General features: G+C 35.3%; 1 protein-coding gene across 2 annotated transcripts in view; it reads right to left on the bottom strand.

The window, feature by feature from the left end:
* The window catches only part of MICU3 (mitochondrial calcium uptake family member 3), a 99,095-nt gene that overhangs the window by 4,341 nt on the left and 75,776 nt on the right, over nt 1–18,978 (bottom strand). For both annotated transcript variants that reach the window (XM_023219174.2, XM_023219175.2), the window contains 4 exons: nt 13,029–13,129; nt 12,259–12,430; nt 3,774–3,882; nt 1,679–1,836 (listed from right to left, as the gene is read on the bottom strand). In XM_023219174.2, coding sequence (XP_023074942.2) covers nt 1,679–1,836; nt 3,774–3,882; nt 12,259–12,430; nt 13,029–13,129 — 540 coding nt within the window. The remainder of the gene's footprint in view (nt 1–1,678; nt 1,837–3,773; nt 3,883–12,258; nt 12,431–13,028; nt 13,130–18,978) is intronic.

The raw sequence follows: 18,978 nt of genomic DNA, 5'->3' as shown, positions 1-18,978 counted from the left end.
TAAAAATTAAAAAAAGTGCAAATGTAAATAAAATGCTAAAGGCCACAGGTATGTAATAAATAAAAATAAAAATGTAACACTTAAGAGAGCCAGTGTCAAACATTTCTAGCGTACTTTATATTTAATTTGACTTTGCTACTCTAAAATTTTTGAGGCAAAATAAATAATTTTCAATGTATGTTGTTTCAAGTACTTCTGGCATCATCGAAAATGTTAACAACTAACCACCAGGTGGCAGTTAAGTACACAGCATCTTTACTCAAGTAGCTTGGACTTAAAAGTCATTAAAAGTCTTTTAAAAACACTGTCTAAGATGAATCTTGAGGTTTTAGATATATAACTTTTTCTCTTTTAAAATGTATAATACTGGCCAGGTGTGGTGGCTCATGCCTGTAATCCCAGCACTTGGGAGGCCAAGGTGAAAGGATTACTTGAGGTCAGGAGTTTGAGATCAGCCTGGCCAACATGGCAAAACCCTGTCTCTATTAAAAAATTACCCAGGCGCGGTGATGCACACCTGTAGTCCCAGCCATTCAGGAGGCTGAGGCAAGGGAATCAGTTGAACCTGGGAGGCAGAGCTTGCAGTGAGCCAAGATCACGCCACTGTGCTCCAGCCCGGGCAACAGAGCAAGACTTTGTTTCAAGAAAAAAAAAAAAAAAAAAGTATAAAACTTAGGGATATTTTAGAAAGAGGGAAGATTGAATATTCTAGCTCTTAATTTTAATAGAACATTTTTTCTCTTTTTCTATTTGTGGCACATCCATAATATGTTACATGTGTACACATTTACTGATTCATACTATATTTCTAGCTTTAAAACATGTTTCTTGGGGGAAAAAAATCACTGAATTTCTGGTAATTCATTTTTACCGTAAAATTTCAATAGACAAAAAATGTTTAACTTATTTTTCATATTAAAAAGTACTGATTATGCAGTAACATAAGAGCATCAAGTTACCTAGAGGTAATCTGTCTCATCTAAAATGAGAAATAGTGGCCAGGTGCGGTGGTTCATTCCTGTAATCTTAGCACTTTGGGAGGTCAAGGCAGGAGGATTGCTTGAGCCCAGGAGTTCAACACCAGGCTGGGCAACAGAGTGACCTTGTTGCTACTAAAATAAATTATAAATTAGCCAGGCATGGTAGCATGCACCTATAGTCCCAGCTACTTGGGAGGCTAAGGCAGGAGTCTCACTTGAGTCCAGGAGCTCAAGGCTGCAGTGATTTGTGATCATGCCACTGCACTCCAGCTTGGGTGGCAGAGTGAGACCCTATCTCTAAAAGAATAAATAAAATAAAATAAAAATAAAACAAAATGACAAATAGTGATATTTATTTGTATAGTAACAAGTCCAAAAAGCTAATATGCAGGCTACATTTTTTGAAAATATTTGGTAACATTTTTCTTCCAAAAACTAGGATGAAGACATTAGATTAATTGAATATGAAAGTAAATTATTATAAGGTCAAACTGATTTCATATTTTTAGAAAAGAATTCTCTTTTATCACCTCAAATTGTTTTTTAAGGGAAGTAAGACCTATGTTTTTTCCTTTTCAAATAAAGCATTCATGTTTATATTCTTAAGAAATTAAGACAAATTATTTTTCGCCTAAGATGGATTTATTTCCCTCAGACTTTAAAAAGGATATCAATAGGTTTAAAACGTGTAGGTTTACCCGGAATCCTCTATGGAGTCTGTCTTTCATAATTCCAATAAATTCTTTATAACTTAATTGATCATCTTTGTCAACATCAAAAATCTTGAAGACGGTGTTCACTAAATGTGGTGAAAGTTTGAGTCCAGTAGCTACATAGACGGCACGTTTAAATTCATCTAGATAAATGTTACATAGAAAAAGAATAGACTTATTATTTTTATAGTATGTGTTAATTACTAGAAAGGCTGTAAAAGAAGTTGCTTTCTAAATGTGAATCATGATCTTAGGCAACATGGCTTTCCATTAATCATGCTGTCTTTCAGGTAATAAAAATTTTTGTGGTTTAAATGAAAAGAGCCAAGCAGCAGCTGTATCTTAGGTTAATAATGAATTCATATTCAGTGAATGTTTAATGAGCACCTACTCTCAGTGACAGATACTTTAGAAGTTAGTAAGATGAATAGGTTTCCAAGAAACTTACGGTTCAGAAGAGAAACGAGACCCTTGCCCAAGTAATCATTACACAGGGCCACACAAAAAGTACCAATAAAATGCTATGAGAATCTGGAGATGAGTGATCGCTTCTGTGTGTAGTGTGGAGCAGGGAGAAGGGAGAGAAAGGCAGTGGTTAAGAAAAGGCTGTGATTTTGTCTTTGAGCTGACCACAAAAGGGCAATTTCAGTTTATAGAGATGACTGAAATGGCGGATGAGATAACATGAATGAACCAAGGCATGCGGGGAGTTGGAACGGCATAAAGCACTCTCAGAAAACAGGGAGTCGGGTCTAGGTGGAGCCGGGGACATCTAAGATATGGAGAAGCTCTGCACAGGCACTTTGAGGCAGGGAACCAGAACATTCTTCAATAGGCAATTGGAAAACTTAAGAGTTTTCCATTGCAGATGTGTCATAGAAAAGTTAATTTTTTAAGGAAGATTATTCTGTCAGGTGTGTAGGAAACATCAAAGAGGAAAGTAATTAGTAGCAGGATTGTCACTTTGGTGGCTACTGCAATATTCCTTTTAAGAAGTAATAACCTGAGTAAAGATACTTGTGGTGGCAAAAAGAGATGGATGTATTTCTGGCGCCTGCAAGACAGGCGACACCATCAATTTTTTTCATTTCCCGGTTCTAAAAAACAAACAACTTTTCTATTCTGAACCCAGTAACCAGATACTGATTTGTTTCTTTACACGTTGATTAGGTTTATCACAACAGTAAAAGTTAGTCTACAGAGGCAGAGTTCCCAAAGGTTTTGGCTTTAAAACACTAAAATGGGTTGAGAATATGTGTTATTTGAACATCCAAACCACAGAAAGGGTAAAATATAAAATTTTTCAGGTTTCTCTTATTCAATGAATAAATGAATAAGGCCACATAACGAAATCAGTATCTATGGTTTTGGGAAAGAGATAATTATCATCAGCACTTAGGGACTGCAGTTTGGCCTCTCTCTAAAACATAATAAAAAAAGACTGTCCTCTAGGGTTTAAGTTTGTGCATTAACATATATTAGATTATGGGACAGACAGGTAAAATCACCTTAAAGACGAAGTCCCCATATGGCAAGAAGTTTTAAAAAGAACATGGCCATGAGGGGAGGAAAGGTGATCATGGCCACAGGATCCTAGGAAAAGGGCTTGGCTTCTTAGTCCACCTACAGCCAAAGACAGCTGGCTCTGAGGACACCAGCATTCTGAATTCTATGACCACTGTATTTCTTTGAAAATTACACAAAACTGATACTCAATTTTACAGGTTAGTTGGCTAATGTAAGTCCATGGCTGAGAGGTGCCTCTGCTGAGAAAATTCCAGTTTCTGCGTCGGTAGGCATTAAATTAGTAAAATAAATACCATCCTGTGAGAACAGGGCATGACCAGCTGGTTCTTCCAAAGGTAGACGCAAGTCCCTCAATGTCACCCAGTGGCCAAGAGGTTTCTTCCTCATGGCTGTTTTCTGACAAGTACCAGAACTGACTTGTCATTGAAAGTATACACCGGACTTTCACACAGGTTGATGGGTGATATGTCATATTTAATTAATTGGTTGACAAAATCTATAGAAACAACGTAGTATTACTTCTTGCTTTTAATTTTTGTAGATGATTACTTACCTTGCCCTATAGAACGACTTGCAAAGTTATACATATTCAAGGCTATTGCAAAGTCTTCTAGGTTGTTTAAAAACTGGAAAAATGACCTGAATTCATCAAATGTGATGCCCTGTATTGGGAAAGAAAATGAAAATACATTTAGTATTGCCAAATGTATTAAAATAAGTATCTACACATAAGAGAAAAAAACAGATAAAGCATTTGCAATATATCTTGTAAGTAAACATTTCCAGGGCACATTGTGGAGTTGTTCTCCAACTGGAATGTAAAATTCACTCAGACTTAGTTACACTGGGTAGTGCTGTCTGCTACCATTACAATAATAGGTAAAAATATTTTTTAAACACTGTTGTATCAGAAAAAAAAAAAAAAAAAAAAAAAAAAAAAAAGCTCCAATAAAAAAGAATTAAAAAGTTTCAATTTTGAAAATCCTCTATTTTAGGCCTGATTTTTTTTTAACCTTGTAAGGTAAATATAAGGGGGAAAAAAAAAAAAAGCCATAAAAACGTTTGCCCTGCACATGTATTCCTCAAATGTGATTCAGCATCAGCATTAGATTATGAATGTCTTTATAATGACAATGCGAAATCAAAGTGCTGACTCCATGCCAACGCAGTGTATTCACACTTGTTCCTGTCACTATAGCACTGCCAGGGCAGTGGCAGGAAGTGCAGTGACCTCAGAGACACAGTTCTGGGTGCCTCCATACTGGGCTGCTGCGGGATCATGTAAAAGACTGGTGGTCAGTGTGGCCTCTTCTGGAATGTCATGTGTATAAACTGCAATTACTGCCATTGCTGTTACTTCAGTTGAATCGGGAAGTCTTTGAAATAAGTACAATGTATCTCAGAGAATACACATTTGGACAAGAGGAGCTACATTTCGGTAGTGTGTTCTCCTCAGCAAATTAACATAATTGAGAAAGAGCACAGAGAGAAGATCAGAAGGCCGAGTTGAGACCTAACAAATTTCTATTTAATATGAGGGTGAAAGGGGAAGGGACAGTAACAAGGCTGTGTTGGAAGGCCGGGGAAAGAACCACAGGGGTCTAGTTCCATATAAGCCAGGTACTGATTAGATCAAATGGTTTATTACCTAAACACCTAGCTTTTGATACATGTTACTTCAATTACAACTCATCTTTTACTTGCAACGTGAGAATCCTTACTGTCTTTTCTCCTCACATTTTTTACTTTCCTTTCCTTACATTCATTTAATACCATTCCAATCTTGGATCCTGCTTTGTGACCCTGTACCACCCATCATGTTTTCTGTAGAAGGCTGTTTGAATCAGTTAGGAGAGCTGCACCAGAAAGGATCTCTCTTGATGTGGAGAGCTTGTTGCCAAAAAAACTGGTCACTGCTGTGGTTCTGCACCACTTTATGCTGCAACCTGCTGCCATAACAGCAGTCTCTGGGTGACAGGCTACTGTTAGTAGGAGTAAAACACACAAGGATGTGATATTTTTAAATAAAGGGAAAACAAAAATATCCATGTATTGGGGGGCAGGCATGAAATTAAGAAATAAATTTAAAAATGACAGACTATAATGTTCAACGTCTGAACTTACAGATTTTTCAACACATGGTTCTCATGTCTGGAAAGAGGTCATATTCAGAACATACATCATTCTTTTGTACAGATTAAACACTGTGTGTTTAGAAATATAAAATTATAAAATAACAAATGGGACATTTATTCTGATGGAGATAATTTAAAGCAATGTTTCTTAATGGCCAAGAGGGACAGACAGTCTGGGAGAAGGGCAGACAAAAGGGGTGTGGCCATTTCTAATAATGGTAACTGAAAACCTGAAAGCATCAAAAACACATGGACTGAGAGTACAGAAATAAATATCTATGGTCAACTGACTTTCAATAAGGATGTGGGTATGGTTTGCCTCTGTGACCCCACTCAAATCTCATCTCAAATTGCAACCCCCACATGTCCAGGGAGGGAGGGCCCTATAATCCCCACATGTTGAGGGAGGGAAGTGACTGGATTATGGGGGCGGTTCACCCCATGCTGTTCTCATGATAGTGAGTGAATTCTCATGAGATCTGATGGTTTTATAAATGTCAGTTTTTCCTGTGTGTTCTCTCTCTCCTGCTGCCTTGTGACGAAGATACTTGCTTCTTCTTTGCCTTCTGCCATGATTATAAGTTTTCTGAGGCCTCCCTAGCCATGTAGAACTGGGTCAATTAAACCTCTTTCCTTTATAAAAAGATGCCAGTCTCAGGCATCTCTTTATAGCAGTGTGAAAATGAACTAATATAGACGTCAATACTATTTATTGGGGAAGGAATTGTTTCTTCAATAAATGGTGCTATGACAAGTGGATATCCACATGCAAAAGAAAGAATCTAGACCCTAACTTCATACCATTTATGAAAACTAACTAAAAACAGATCAAAGTTCTAAATTTAATAGTTAAAGCTATAAGACTTACAAAATGACCAGACAAAACTTCATGGCCTTGAATTGCCAACAACTGCTTAAATATGACACCAAACACATAAGGAACAATATAAAAATAGATAAATTAGACTTCATCAAACTAAAAACATGTACATTAAAGAACACTATCAAAATTAGCTGGGTGTGGTAGCATGGGACTGTACTCCTAGGTACTTGGGAAGCTGAGGCAGGAGGATCACTTGAGCCGAGGAGTTTGACAAAGGTTGCAGTGAGTTCATGATCGTACCACTGCACTCCTGCCTGGGCAACAGAGTGAGACCCTGTCTGTAGAAAAATATTAAAAATAAATAACAAAAATAAAGTGAAAAGACAATCCACAAGATGGGAGAAAATATTTGCAAATAATATATCTGATAAGGCTCTAGAATCCAGTTTATGTAAAGAACATGTACAAAGCAGTAACAAAAAGATAAACAACCTAATTTTAAAATGGACAAAGGACTTGAAAAATCATTTCTCCAAAGAAATGGCCAATAACCATATAAAAAGATGCTGAATATAATTACTCCCCAGGAAAATACAAATCAAAACTACATGTACACATATATTCATAGCAGCACCAGTCACAATAGCCAAAGGCAGAAATAGCCCAAATGTCTATGGAAGGATGAATGGATAAACAAATTGTGGTATGTACATAAAATGGACTATTATTATTATTCAGCCATAGCAAAGAATGAAATAGTGATACATACTACAGTGTGGATGAACCTCAAAAACACTATGAGACCAGGTATGGTGGCTCGCCCCTGTAATCCCACTACTTTGGGAGGTTGAGATGGGAGGATCACTTGAAGTCAGGAGTTTGAGACAAGTCTAGGCAAAAAAAAAAAAAAAAAAAAAAAAGCCAGGCACAGTGGTACATGCTTATAGTCCCAGCTACCTGTGAGGCTAAGGTGGCAGAATCACTTAAGCCAAGGAGTTCGAGGCTGCAGTGAGCTATGGTTGCACCACTGCACTCCAGCCTGGTGGCAGAGAAAGACCCCATTTCTTGAAATAAATAAAAGTGAACAATAAAAATACTATGAAAGAAGCCAAACAAAAAGGCTACGTGCTGTATGATTCCATTTATATGAAATATCCAGAATAAGTAAATCCACAGAGACAGAAAGCAGAGTGATGGTTGCCAGGGACTGAGGAGAGAAGGAAATGGGAAGGGTCTGCGTCATAGGTACGGGGCTTACTTTTGGTATGAGGAATATGGTTTAGAAGTAGAAGGAGGTGGCAGTTGCGCAATACTGTGAATTCACTAAATCCCACTGAATGATTCAGTTTAAAACAGTTAGTTTTTTGTTACATAAATTTTACCTCAATAAAATAAAAAACAAAAGACCAGGAGGAGGAAAAGACTAACTCGAAAAATCCAAACAAATCATTATAATATAGTATTGACTAAATACAAATATGTTCAGAAAACATGGTCTTATGAGGCTTTCAAGTGTATATAAGCCATGTTTGTTTTCAGCACAAAATTCATGCTGATCCCATAAATTATGCGACAATATATACCGTTCAAAGTTAATTGGTAACTGATGTAAATAGCAACTATATAATAACTTTTAGAAATAGAAATGAGTTTAAAAGGTTAGGAGAAATAAATCCAAACTCCGAAATTTACTGGCTGAATGATCTAAGGTAAGCCACTTAAATCTTTCTGCATATCCATTTCATTAAAGCTTAATAACAATAATTACACTACTTTCAACATTTGCATTACATGGTTAGTATGAGAAGACATCTTTCCATCCCTCTGGTCACTATCTACATTATCTACTAGATAAGTTTACCTAGTCCCATGGCATTTAAACAATTTTTAAATTATTTATTTAATAGACAATATATTCACTTGTTCAAAATTCAAAAGGCCCAAAGACTGTATAGCACAAAATCCCCCTTCCACCCTTAGCCATGTAGTTTCTTTCCTTAGAGGAACCATTCTCTAGTCCCGTGAATCGTTCTAGAGTTAGCATATTTTTATACTCTACAAATGGCTCTAAATCATGCCCTTTTCACACTTAGTATATCTTGCAGATAGTTCTATACAATAAAGAATTTCTTTGATCTCTTTTCAGCTGCACCTTATTCCATTCTATAGATATATCATGATATATTTGATTAGCAACTTACTGAAAGACATTTAGGCATTTCCAACCGGTTACTATTACAAACAACATTTTAATGAATAACCTTGTACATATGCCACTTCATCATGAGTGAATATATCTGTAGGTAAAATTCATACCAACAAAAAAGCTTCAAGTTCTACATTTTAAAATACCATCTATCCATCAATTAACAGGAGTTCAACATAATATATATATTTGCATACATATACATAAAATATATTTGTATAATGAAATAAGCAAATTATACAGCATGTTAGAATATGATAATGCTATGGAAATAAAAACAGATTAAGGTAGGAAGGAATAAGGAATGCCAGGAGAGGGAGTATCATTTATATAATAGGTTATATATTATTCATGTAATAGGCTATTATTTATATATTAGAAAGGGTAGGCATCATTGAGAAATAGCATAATGAGCCATGTGGCTATTAAGGGGAGAACATTCTTGTCAGAGGGGAAAACATATACAAAGCCCCAAGACAGAAGATTTGAGAAACGGTAAAGAGTTTCTGTGGTTGGTGCAGAGTGAGTGAGGAGGATCAGAATATGGGAAGTGAGGTCAAAGGTAATGAGGGAGCAGTGTGTGTAGGAGCCACTGTAAGGATTTTGGCTTTTATTTTGAGAAGAATGGTGATCTTACTGTGGTATGATTGAAATCACAGTCAAAAGCATTTCCGTGAATGCTAAATGCTGAACAGATTGCAGGGAGGCAAAGTTGGAGGTAGAAGGAAGATCTGGGAGGAAATTCCAATAATCCAGGCAAGACAGAATGGTTACTCGGATGGTAGCAGTGGAGGTGGCTAGGAGTGGTTAAATTCTTATACAGGTAGTGTCAATAGAATTTGCTGATAGACTGATTGTATGTAGAATGTGAAAAGGAGTCCAAAATTTTGGCCACAAGAACTGAGAAGTACCGAGTTTCTATGAACTGAAACAGCGAAGATGGTTTGTGGAACAAGTTTTATGGGAATGACCAGGAGTTCAGGTTTGTAACCATTAAGCCTGAGATATGTATTGGATCTTCAAGTGAAGATGCTGAGTAGATAGTACAATGTAAAAGCCTGAAATTCAGGGGAGAAGTTTAAGCTGCAGACACTGTGGAGGTTTATACACTAATGACTACTCATCAGTCATCCTGACCGCACCCTTGACTGCTAGATTCACATATCCAACTTGCCTGCTTAATTTTTCATTTAGATAACTATTAGGAATCTAAAATATGACTGGTTCCTAAGAAAACTCTGGATTCCCTCCTCACCCTAAATTCATGGTTTTGCTTAGCTCAGCAAATGGCATTGTTTCAACTTGTGGTTCAAGCCAAAGCCCTAGGAGTTCTTGATTCCTTTTTCTCTTACAATGAAATATAATCCATGAACAGGTACTATCGGCTCTACTTTTTAAATGATCCAATCAATATCTGACCCCTTTTCCCTACTCTTACCCTGGTCCAAGCCATGCTTTTCTATTGCCTGGGCACCTATAATAGTATCTTAACCTGTCTCTTCCTTTCAAACCCAGGCCACCTAAAATCTATTCTGTTAGGTAGCAGCCAAGGTATCTTTTGAAACATGAATCAGATCTCTGGCGCATGAATTAGACCACATCTAAGTGTCACAGTTGATTGTCAATACTTGTTGAATATTTGCTGAATGAGTATCATGCCTATGCTCTAAAGCAAGGTTCACAAACTTCTTCTGTAAAGGGCCAGAGAGTCAGTATTTTCATTTTCACTGGCTACATGGTCTCTGTTGCCTCAAGTTTACCATTATGGTGCAAAATCAGCTGCAGACAGTATATTAAACGAACGAGCATGGCTGTGTTCCAATACAATTTTACTTACAAAATTAGGAAGTGGGGTAGTTTGCTGACTTCCTGCTTTAAAGTTGAAACACTGTAATGGCTTCCCATCACTTTTAGAGTCACTATTTGAATAAAGACTAAACTTCTTACCTTAGCCTACAGAATCTTAAAAGATTTGACCCATATCCACCTTTCCTTACTCATCTCCAATTTTCCTGTCCACTTACTTTTAACTTTTGGCATTTTCTCAAATAAACTGAGCTTCTCTGTCCTCAGGTCCTTGGCATTTGCTGTTACCTCTACCTGGAAGACTTTACCCAGAACTTTGCATAGGTCATTCTTCATAGTCTCTCCCCAGAAGCTACCTTTTCACTCTTCAGCAAAGCCCTTCCTGACAGCCTACTTTCTTTTCCAGTCCCCATGACTCTTGTTCCCTTTCATAACATTTATCAGTATCTGAAAGTATGTTGTTTTTTTTCTTGTTTATTTTGCCTCTCCACTAAGATATATTTCCATGAGAGAAGGACTTTGCTTATGTTGCCACTTTAGGCTTTATTCCAATAAAGCCAAGCAAATAGTAGATGCTCAATAAATATCTGCTAGGTAAACAAATGAAAATGAAAGTAATTTAGAAATGTAAAGTGCTATTCAAATATTAGTAGCTGTTACTCTTCTGGAGACAAGGAGATGAGAGATGGAAAGAAGGGGAAGAGTTAAGAAGGTGGAAGGAAGGGAAAGACGTAAGTAGAGCATAGTAAGAATATCACTGGCTTAGAAAGCCTTGGATTTGAATCCTCGGACAAGGGTCTAAGTATCTGAAAGCCTCAGCTTCCACTGTTGTAAAAGAGAGATGCCGAAGAACGCTGTCAAGCCTGGAAGGCTGCTCTGAGGATTGATGAGATAATGTAGAAAAAAAAAAAAATCAAAATCAGTGAGAATCAATTAATTTTGGTTCATGTGCAAAATTTTCCATTTCTACAAGTAATCATTTGTGGTGCTTAAGATATATCTAGAAATTGGAATTGTTCAGAAACTGATTTAACTTTAAAAAACTTAACCTTTTAAGTTACAGATTTTAATGTTTCCATTTAATAAAAACAAAAAAAAAATGCAGATTCAAGGCACTAAGTAATACACCAGTAGCTGGAAAAATTGCACTACTGAGGTAGTACAATTTTCAATATTTATTTTTATGGAAGTACCTATGAATTGGAAAAATTCCATTTAACATGGAAAACAGATCAAAAGTACTCTAATTCAGAGATACCATAAACTAATTGCCAAATGTATCAAGTCTTTTTTTTTTTTTTTTTTTCCATTCCTTAGAGGAAATGGAGAACTGTTAACATTGTCACAGTGTATCCATTCTAAACAAAGTAAAACTATTTGCAAGTTTTTCTTGGATGATTAACCTGATCCTTGTCTAAACACAAATAGAAGGCAATATATCTAAAACATCCCAGGCTTGAAGAGGTACTTGTAACACTAGTTCTATTTGGTTGCAGTGATGCATTCAAATACCACTAGATAATGCAACTGTTCAGAAGCGCTGACAACACATTTGTTACTAAACAAATAGACAATCAGTTGTCCCAGGTTCTTAACCATTCCTGCCATCCAAACTCTTTGAAAAACTTCACTTCAGCTGATGATAAGATCACTCACTCATCAATGGTGGTCTTCAAATGACCTTTTATTAAGGGTGTTATGGAAAGGAATAGAGTGTGACAGAAATGATGTCAACATAAACTTTTTTATGAGGTGATGTTTAGGTAGTAGTCAAAGCATATAGCTAAGTGGAATTCTCCTGAAAAATGATATTGTTAATTTGAGTAAAACAATTGGTAGTAGCCTAAACGAGTTTCGAAATTCCTAAGAAAAATGTAGATATGTACCCAGAATTTACAATTAATTTATTTTTGAAAGTATAGCCACAGCACTTAGGACACAGAATGAAATATATCCAAGATATCTCTTAATCCACAGAGAAGCAAAAGAACTAACAAAAGGGCAATGTGTTTTATAGGCACATATTACAAAACAGTAACATAACCAACTAAATATGAGGATGAGATACCTTTTCTTCAGGTATACTGTAACGCACATTTTCTAAAAATACTGACGTATTTTCCACATTTGTATATCGTAAAAGAATATGAGCAAAATCTTCTTCACTGATGGTATTCATTCCATTAGAGTAGGAAAGGAATTCTATTTCTAGAACTTCTGTTTGGAGATTATCCATGAATCTATGACAAAAAATGTAATAAAGAATAAAAAGATAAATAAAGAGTTATGATAACAGGAGATGATGAAAACTCACTGTCCCAGAAAAGGTTACATGGAAATAATTGTATGATGACACAAAGATTAACAAAGTTCCTCCCTGTAAATGAGAATGAAAAGAGCACAGCATCTGTGAGGCTTTACCACTTAATGATGGTAGCACCTGGGGCAAATAACCTGGCCTTTCAGGGGTGTAGTTTCCTCATCTATAACCTGGTGATAACAAAAGTACCTTGCAGAGTAGTAATGATACTTAAACTACTTGTTACTATCACTGCAGCTTATTGAGACAAGCAATTGGCAACATACTTTCTTCTGACTATATAGAAGATAACAATTCAGATACCTGGAATTTTAAAAAATCGTTCAGTAACTTCCTGTTATAATTATCAATATAACTACTGGTATGTAGGTACTGATAAATGTGGGTATTATACAGAGGATCTTATTTAAGATTAAAGTAACAAAGGAGGTGAGTACTGCTGTACTAGACAATGTGTAAAGATCCTTCTGATTTCAGTAGGCTAATAATTTTTAATGAAAATATAAAAATAAGCTCACCTATAAAAATCTTCAAAGTTGAGCTCAGCTTTTCCTTTCTTTCCAAAAAAGTGTACAAGAAGTGTAGTATCTGTTACTAAACTTGTGATGTCATCAGCACGCTTAAAAATAAATCACAATTTGAAAGTTAGCTTCAATAAAAGAAACAGAATAGGGATACCCAATATCTCTCAAATAATTTTGTTATCGACATACAAACATCAAGAATGTAAATATATTAATATTGGAATGAAAAACACAGGCATATTAATACATGCAATTATAGTTAAAATAAAGCTCACATTTTAGTAATCGAACTTTGAATGAAACTGATCTTTGTACTCAAAAAATTTTGAAGATAAAAGAAATGTTCAATCTCAAATTACGCATATAGCAGTCTATCTTTTAAATTATCTAAAATAATTGAAATCCTTTAATAATCATCTAAATATTCTATTTTTATTCAAGTAATTTAGTTTGGATTTTCCTAATCAATCTAAAAATTATTTTTTTTAAAATGATGTTCCAAAGAGATATTGAATAAATGGGGCTGACACAAGAATGGTCCCAAGCTTTACAAAACAGCTTCCTTTAACCATTATATTCTGTAATTATGATACTTTAATGGATACTGTATTTGGAAACAGAAAAACTAAAGTAATAATATGATCTTAAAAATTTATATGATCTACAATTTTTTCAAAGTCTTATATAACTTGTCAAATGGATAAAAAATTAATTCCGGAGACTTTTCCTTTCCCACTCAACTTAATAAACTAAGTTCCAAGTATTTTCTTAAAACTGCTTGGTTATAGTCCTTATAAAATATAATGGCCTATGAAAATCATCCACCTTCCTTTAATGTAGCTTTATAGATCTTCCTTTTCTCTCCTTCCCTTCCTTCCTTCCTTCTCCAGTTGGCCATTAACTCATTTCATAAACTTAGGTACAAAAAGCATAAAATTCAAAGGATTGTAACTTTCCTATACATCATCCTAGGAAATGTGAAAAAAAGAGTTTAAATAATCCTATTTTTTATTCAAGAAAAATAGCTGTAGATAGGCACATAGTCTTATTACTTTTTGTCCAGAACCCTGACAGTACTCCATAGAAAACATAAGACAGAAAACAAATACTTCTCTACAAAGGGTCAGTCTTCTGTGGCTGCTGACCAAAAGTCTCCTTCATCCATACACTAAATTTTCATATTCCTTTGATTGCTCACAGCCCCTCTTCCTAATCTTTCATAAAGATGGCAATTTTATCCTTCATAACATTTGTTAAATCTTTATTTCCTTTCTCCATGGAACAAATCTGCTTCTCTTTTAATGATTAACATGGAGTAACAGAGACCACATCTGATTTCCCCTGCACATGTCCCCTTTTAATGCATTAAAATCTGTTTCTAAAGTGACTAATTATTCACATTTGTCTTAAAAACTCCAGCGTGTAGGATAGCTATACTTTAAATTATGTAAAACTGTTGACATTCTTTAGTAATAGTTTAAATATTCTACTTACATTTAAGTAATTTAGTTTAGATTTTCCTAATCATTCCAGCATATAACCTCTTTATCATTGGTTTGGTAGATCTCTACTACTACTTCTCAGTTTACTCTGCTGAGAAATCCCAAGTATCCTCCATAGCTGTGATACCTGAGAAGTTGTCTACAATAAAACCAACTTCTTTGAGGATTTGATAGTGGTTTGATCTGTTTGCCAGGAGAAAAAAAATACAGCCAGGTAGCCAAGTGTCACATACTATATTTTAAATGCGTCTTCTTGAACAAGCTTCTTATGATAGTTGAGGAATATTAGTGGTGCCAGTCTTTTGGGGATCCATAAGTGAGAGGAGACTAGTATAATTGGAGTAGCTCTAAAAGGCATTACTTTCCCCAGAACTTTAAGTTGAAGAGGCAGCCTGCTCTAATAGAACAAGATTTAAAATCAGAAGACCTGGGTCACTGACTTTTTTTTACCTTCAGCTTTCTTATCTATAAAATGGGAACAATCCTAACCATAAGAACAATTTTGCGGATAAAAGTTAAAATATAAGCAAACAAATATTCTTATTAGTAGTCATAAGATGCAAATAACTTTTGGGGAAAAAGAAATCTGATATTAATTATAGGCACTCTTTTTGTGATTTAATAGAGTCTAGCTTAATAAGGTTATTATCTTATTTATTATCAGTTTAAATTAGTAGTAGGAGGAACTATTTCAGAGGTTATTCCACGCCTGAGTGGAGCATAAGAGTAGAGGCTCTTGCCTCTGTCCGGAAGCTAGAAGAATGGGGTGAGAGGAAAGGAGACAGAGTAGGTTAGAAGGGGGAAATGGTGGTTTTGAAAAAGTTGCTTACTTCACAAATAGCCAGTATTGTGGTGAGCAAATAAGATGAGTTTAAGAGTCAGATTGCTGGCTTTGAATCCAGACACTTCTCATTATTTAAGTGATCTTACAGAAGTTAATCTCTCGAGGATATCACTATCTTAAGGAAGAATAATAGTATCTATCCCAAAGGCTTGCAGTAAGGATGAGATAACACATTTAAATCATTTAGCCCTGTGACTAGTGTATTGTAAATGCTTACTAAGGGTTAGCTGTTATTATGTATTTTTATCAAATATATTTCAGGACACTGAAAAGGGACTAGACAAGACAGAAAAGATAAGAATGTTGAGGCCAGGCGCAGTGGCTCACGTCTGTAATCCCAGCACTTTGGGAGGCCAAGGTGGGTGGATCACTAGGTCCGGAGATCGAGACCATCCTGGCTAACACGGTGAAACCCTGTCTCTACTAAAAATACAAAAAATCAGCCGGATGCCTGTAGTCCCAGCTACTCGGGAGGCTGAGGCAGGAGAATGGCATGAACCCTGGAGGCGGAGCTTGCAGTGAGCCTGAGCTTGCAGTGAGCCGAGATAGCGCCACTGCACACCAGCCTGGGCAACACAGCCAGACTCCGTCTCAAAAAAAAAAAAAAAAAAAAAAGGAAAGAAAAGAAAAGAAGATAAGAATGTTGAATCGTAATAAAAAAAAAGATTTTTACATCGTACACTCTTACTTCTTTTTTGCTGTTGAAATTACATTATTATATACATCTGGGAAAAAAGCCTTAAAATGAGTGGTTACAAGAACACCAAAAGTTAGTGAATTCAGATAACATAATTAAGGAATGTTTTCTTAAAGTGTGAGATGTCCTTTTCAAGACACAGTATACTAAAATAAGATGGCTTTGTCTACAGGTTTTAAATAATAACCTCATTCAGCCAGTTTTTGTCATGCCCACTGAGCAGAGATCTTCACTTAACAGTCTTTCAGCATCACAATCTTATGAGATGTATGTTGCACTTATCCAGATAATCCAGATCCAGTAAGGCATAAGTAACAGTGACAACAGAGAGATGAAAATGAAAATGGGGAAAACTTTTCCCCCACTCAGAGAAACAGAGTACTGCTCAGTCACTGAAAACTCTACCAGTGTCCTTGGTATCCTAACAGTTTACGTAACTTACATCACCCAAGGATTGAGACAAAAATAGAGACTTTAATCCTGTGATTCTTGTGCTTATTGTTAAAATAAACTGAATTCGGGTGTTTTCATAACGAAGGGAGAAAAAGCCACAGAAGAACCCCATGGGCCATTTATACAAAGGACATTATCTTACTTTGCTTTGATTAAAAACTATTTAAAATGATTTCATCAAAAATAAAATAAACAAACTTGCATGAAATATAAATATATCAAACTATTAAAGGGCTTAAAAATATTCTTTTAACATATTTTTATTGATTATAATGTGATAACAACCCTATGAAATATCCAAGGACTGGAGGAAATCTTCAAACTTTTCATTTTGTTAATAAAGTTTTTGAACAACCTATTGAAATTTACCAAGAATATGTAATTGAATGCAAATTGAAAGCAAAATTTTATATTTCATCTGTAGAACTCAAAATAGTATTTATAGTTTTGACACTGACAGACTGTATTCAACAGTTGCATAATATACTCATCATACTGCACTAAGAATTTATTATATATGATTTTGGTTAGAAAGTGGTCTTAGCTATGATACTCAAATTTTCATTACATGGTTTCACAGTAATTGGAGACACAGAGTTTTACTGTAATTTTAAAAACCTATGGTTAGAAACAGCTCCAGACTAGAATATGAGGGGCTAATATCCAATTTCCCTATAATATTTAGAGATTTTATCTCAGTAATTACATATTAAATATATAACAAATAAATACAAATAACAAATAGATTTCCAAGCCTTCTTTCTGAATCAATTTGAATCCTGAAATACTAATACTATAAACAGTTCTGTATTCCACTGGTATTCACAGTAACCTATAAGGATTTATATAATTAGTTGTAACTGAACTGTAGTTAATTCTCAATTATTATTGTAATGTGGGAGGGTAGTAACAGATACTCCCCAAGTAATTATTTTACTTTTGAACACGATATTTAAGTTTTGTTTTCTTTTCCTCTTTTTCCTTTCTTTCTTCTCTCTATCAGATTTACTTTCAGGGAATTTGATTCAATTCATTCATTAATTTAGCAGCTTAGAGTCAGTATGTGGATTAATTACAGCCAATAGTGTGCTGGCAAACTGAGTTGTCCAGAATAAAAAAAAAAAAAAAAAAAAAAAAAAGGCCGATTTGTAACGTTGGCCAGTTTCTGTGATATTCATACTCCTATTACAGCCACTTTCAAGTACTTTCAAGTACCAAAGGGGACGTCACACAGTGTTGAGTTGGGAAGAGGTGTGCAGAATTAATTAGCTCTGTAAAAGCCCACCAGCTCCAGCCTATCTACAATAGAACCATATACATTTTCCAAAGATCTTAAACAAATCATATAATTCTCTGAGTACACAGGACCTGACTGGTTTTCTGATATTAAACTTACCAAGATTTAAGTTAAATTCAATATCTAATTAGCAGATGTTGTCTACCTGAGAATGCCTACCAGAGTGAAATGGGATTAAGATGGTTGGAGGCTGGAAGGCGGATACTCTAGTATGGGGAGAGACAACAATGATACGACTGTTGACTTGAAGCATGGAAGCTAGGACACAGTTGACTTGTAGGGACTCTAAGAAGTAATGTTCCCAGTTGCTCTTATTTTTAAGCGCTGACTACTACAATGTACCTACATAAATGATTATAAAATAAAGTGCTTCTAAAATATCTGTAAATGGAACATCTGCCATGTCATACCTAAACATGGTTCATATCTAAAGGGTAATTTTAAAAGGTAATTGTTGGTCATAATTACATCACATTTATATATCACAGACATATTAAACATAGGACAAAATACTTTATTTGCTTTGGGACTTTAAAATTGAGCAAGGGTGACAAAATTAACATTTTGAAGTGTTTGCCCTAGTCTAGATATGTCAATAGAGTAACACTGTATACATGGATAACAGAAGTCACAAGTGATTGCAGTTTACTTCTTCAGATATTTTTAGGTGTAACTTTTAAAAGTTAAAAATAAAGTCTAGAAAAAGAAATGAGAAGCCCACTTTAAAGAGAAAGAGATAATGAAAAATAAATCTCAGTATTTATGAAAAGTCTTTTCTGGCAAGGCTGCTAGCTGCCTCTAATAAAGTTCTTAGGAAAAATTCTTAATAAGAAACACAAAACAGTGTTTCTAAGATATGGCCCATCTTGAAAAACTAGAAATCCCTATTGACAGTGTCATAAGAATGGGATAATGGAAGCAGTCTACTCCAGTGCAGCAGTAAGATACAGATCTGTACGAAATTCAGAAACGGTAATAAAACTGAAATAAAGTCGGTCTGCTTTTTATTTTCACTATGCACTGGCAATCTTAATGTCAAGGTAAAATATCCCTCCCTTCCTTGACTGGCTGTTCCTACTACCATACCTTCTCAAACTCCCATACCCCCTCAAACTCCCATACCCCGGGCCCTTGGTTAGCCACTCACTATC

The sequence above is a fragment of the Piliocolobus tephrosceles genome, chromosome 7, assembly GCF_002776525.5.
Source record: "Piliocolobus tephrosceles isolate RC106 chromosome 7, ASM277652v3, whole genome shotgun sequence".
Lineage (NCBI taxonomy): Eukaryota > Metazoa > Chordata > Mammalia > Primates > Cercopithecidae > Piliocolobus > Piliocolobus tephrosceles.
Note: the sequence above shows the minus strand (reverse complement) of the source record. Positions and strands in the feature narration are given on the sequence as shown.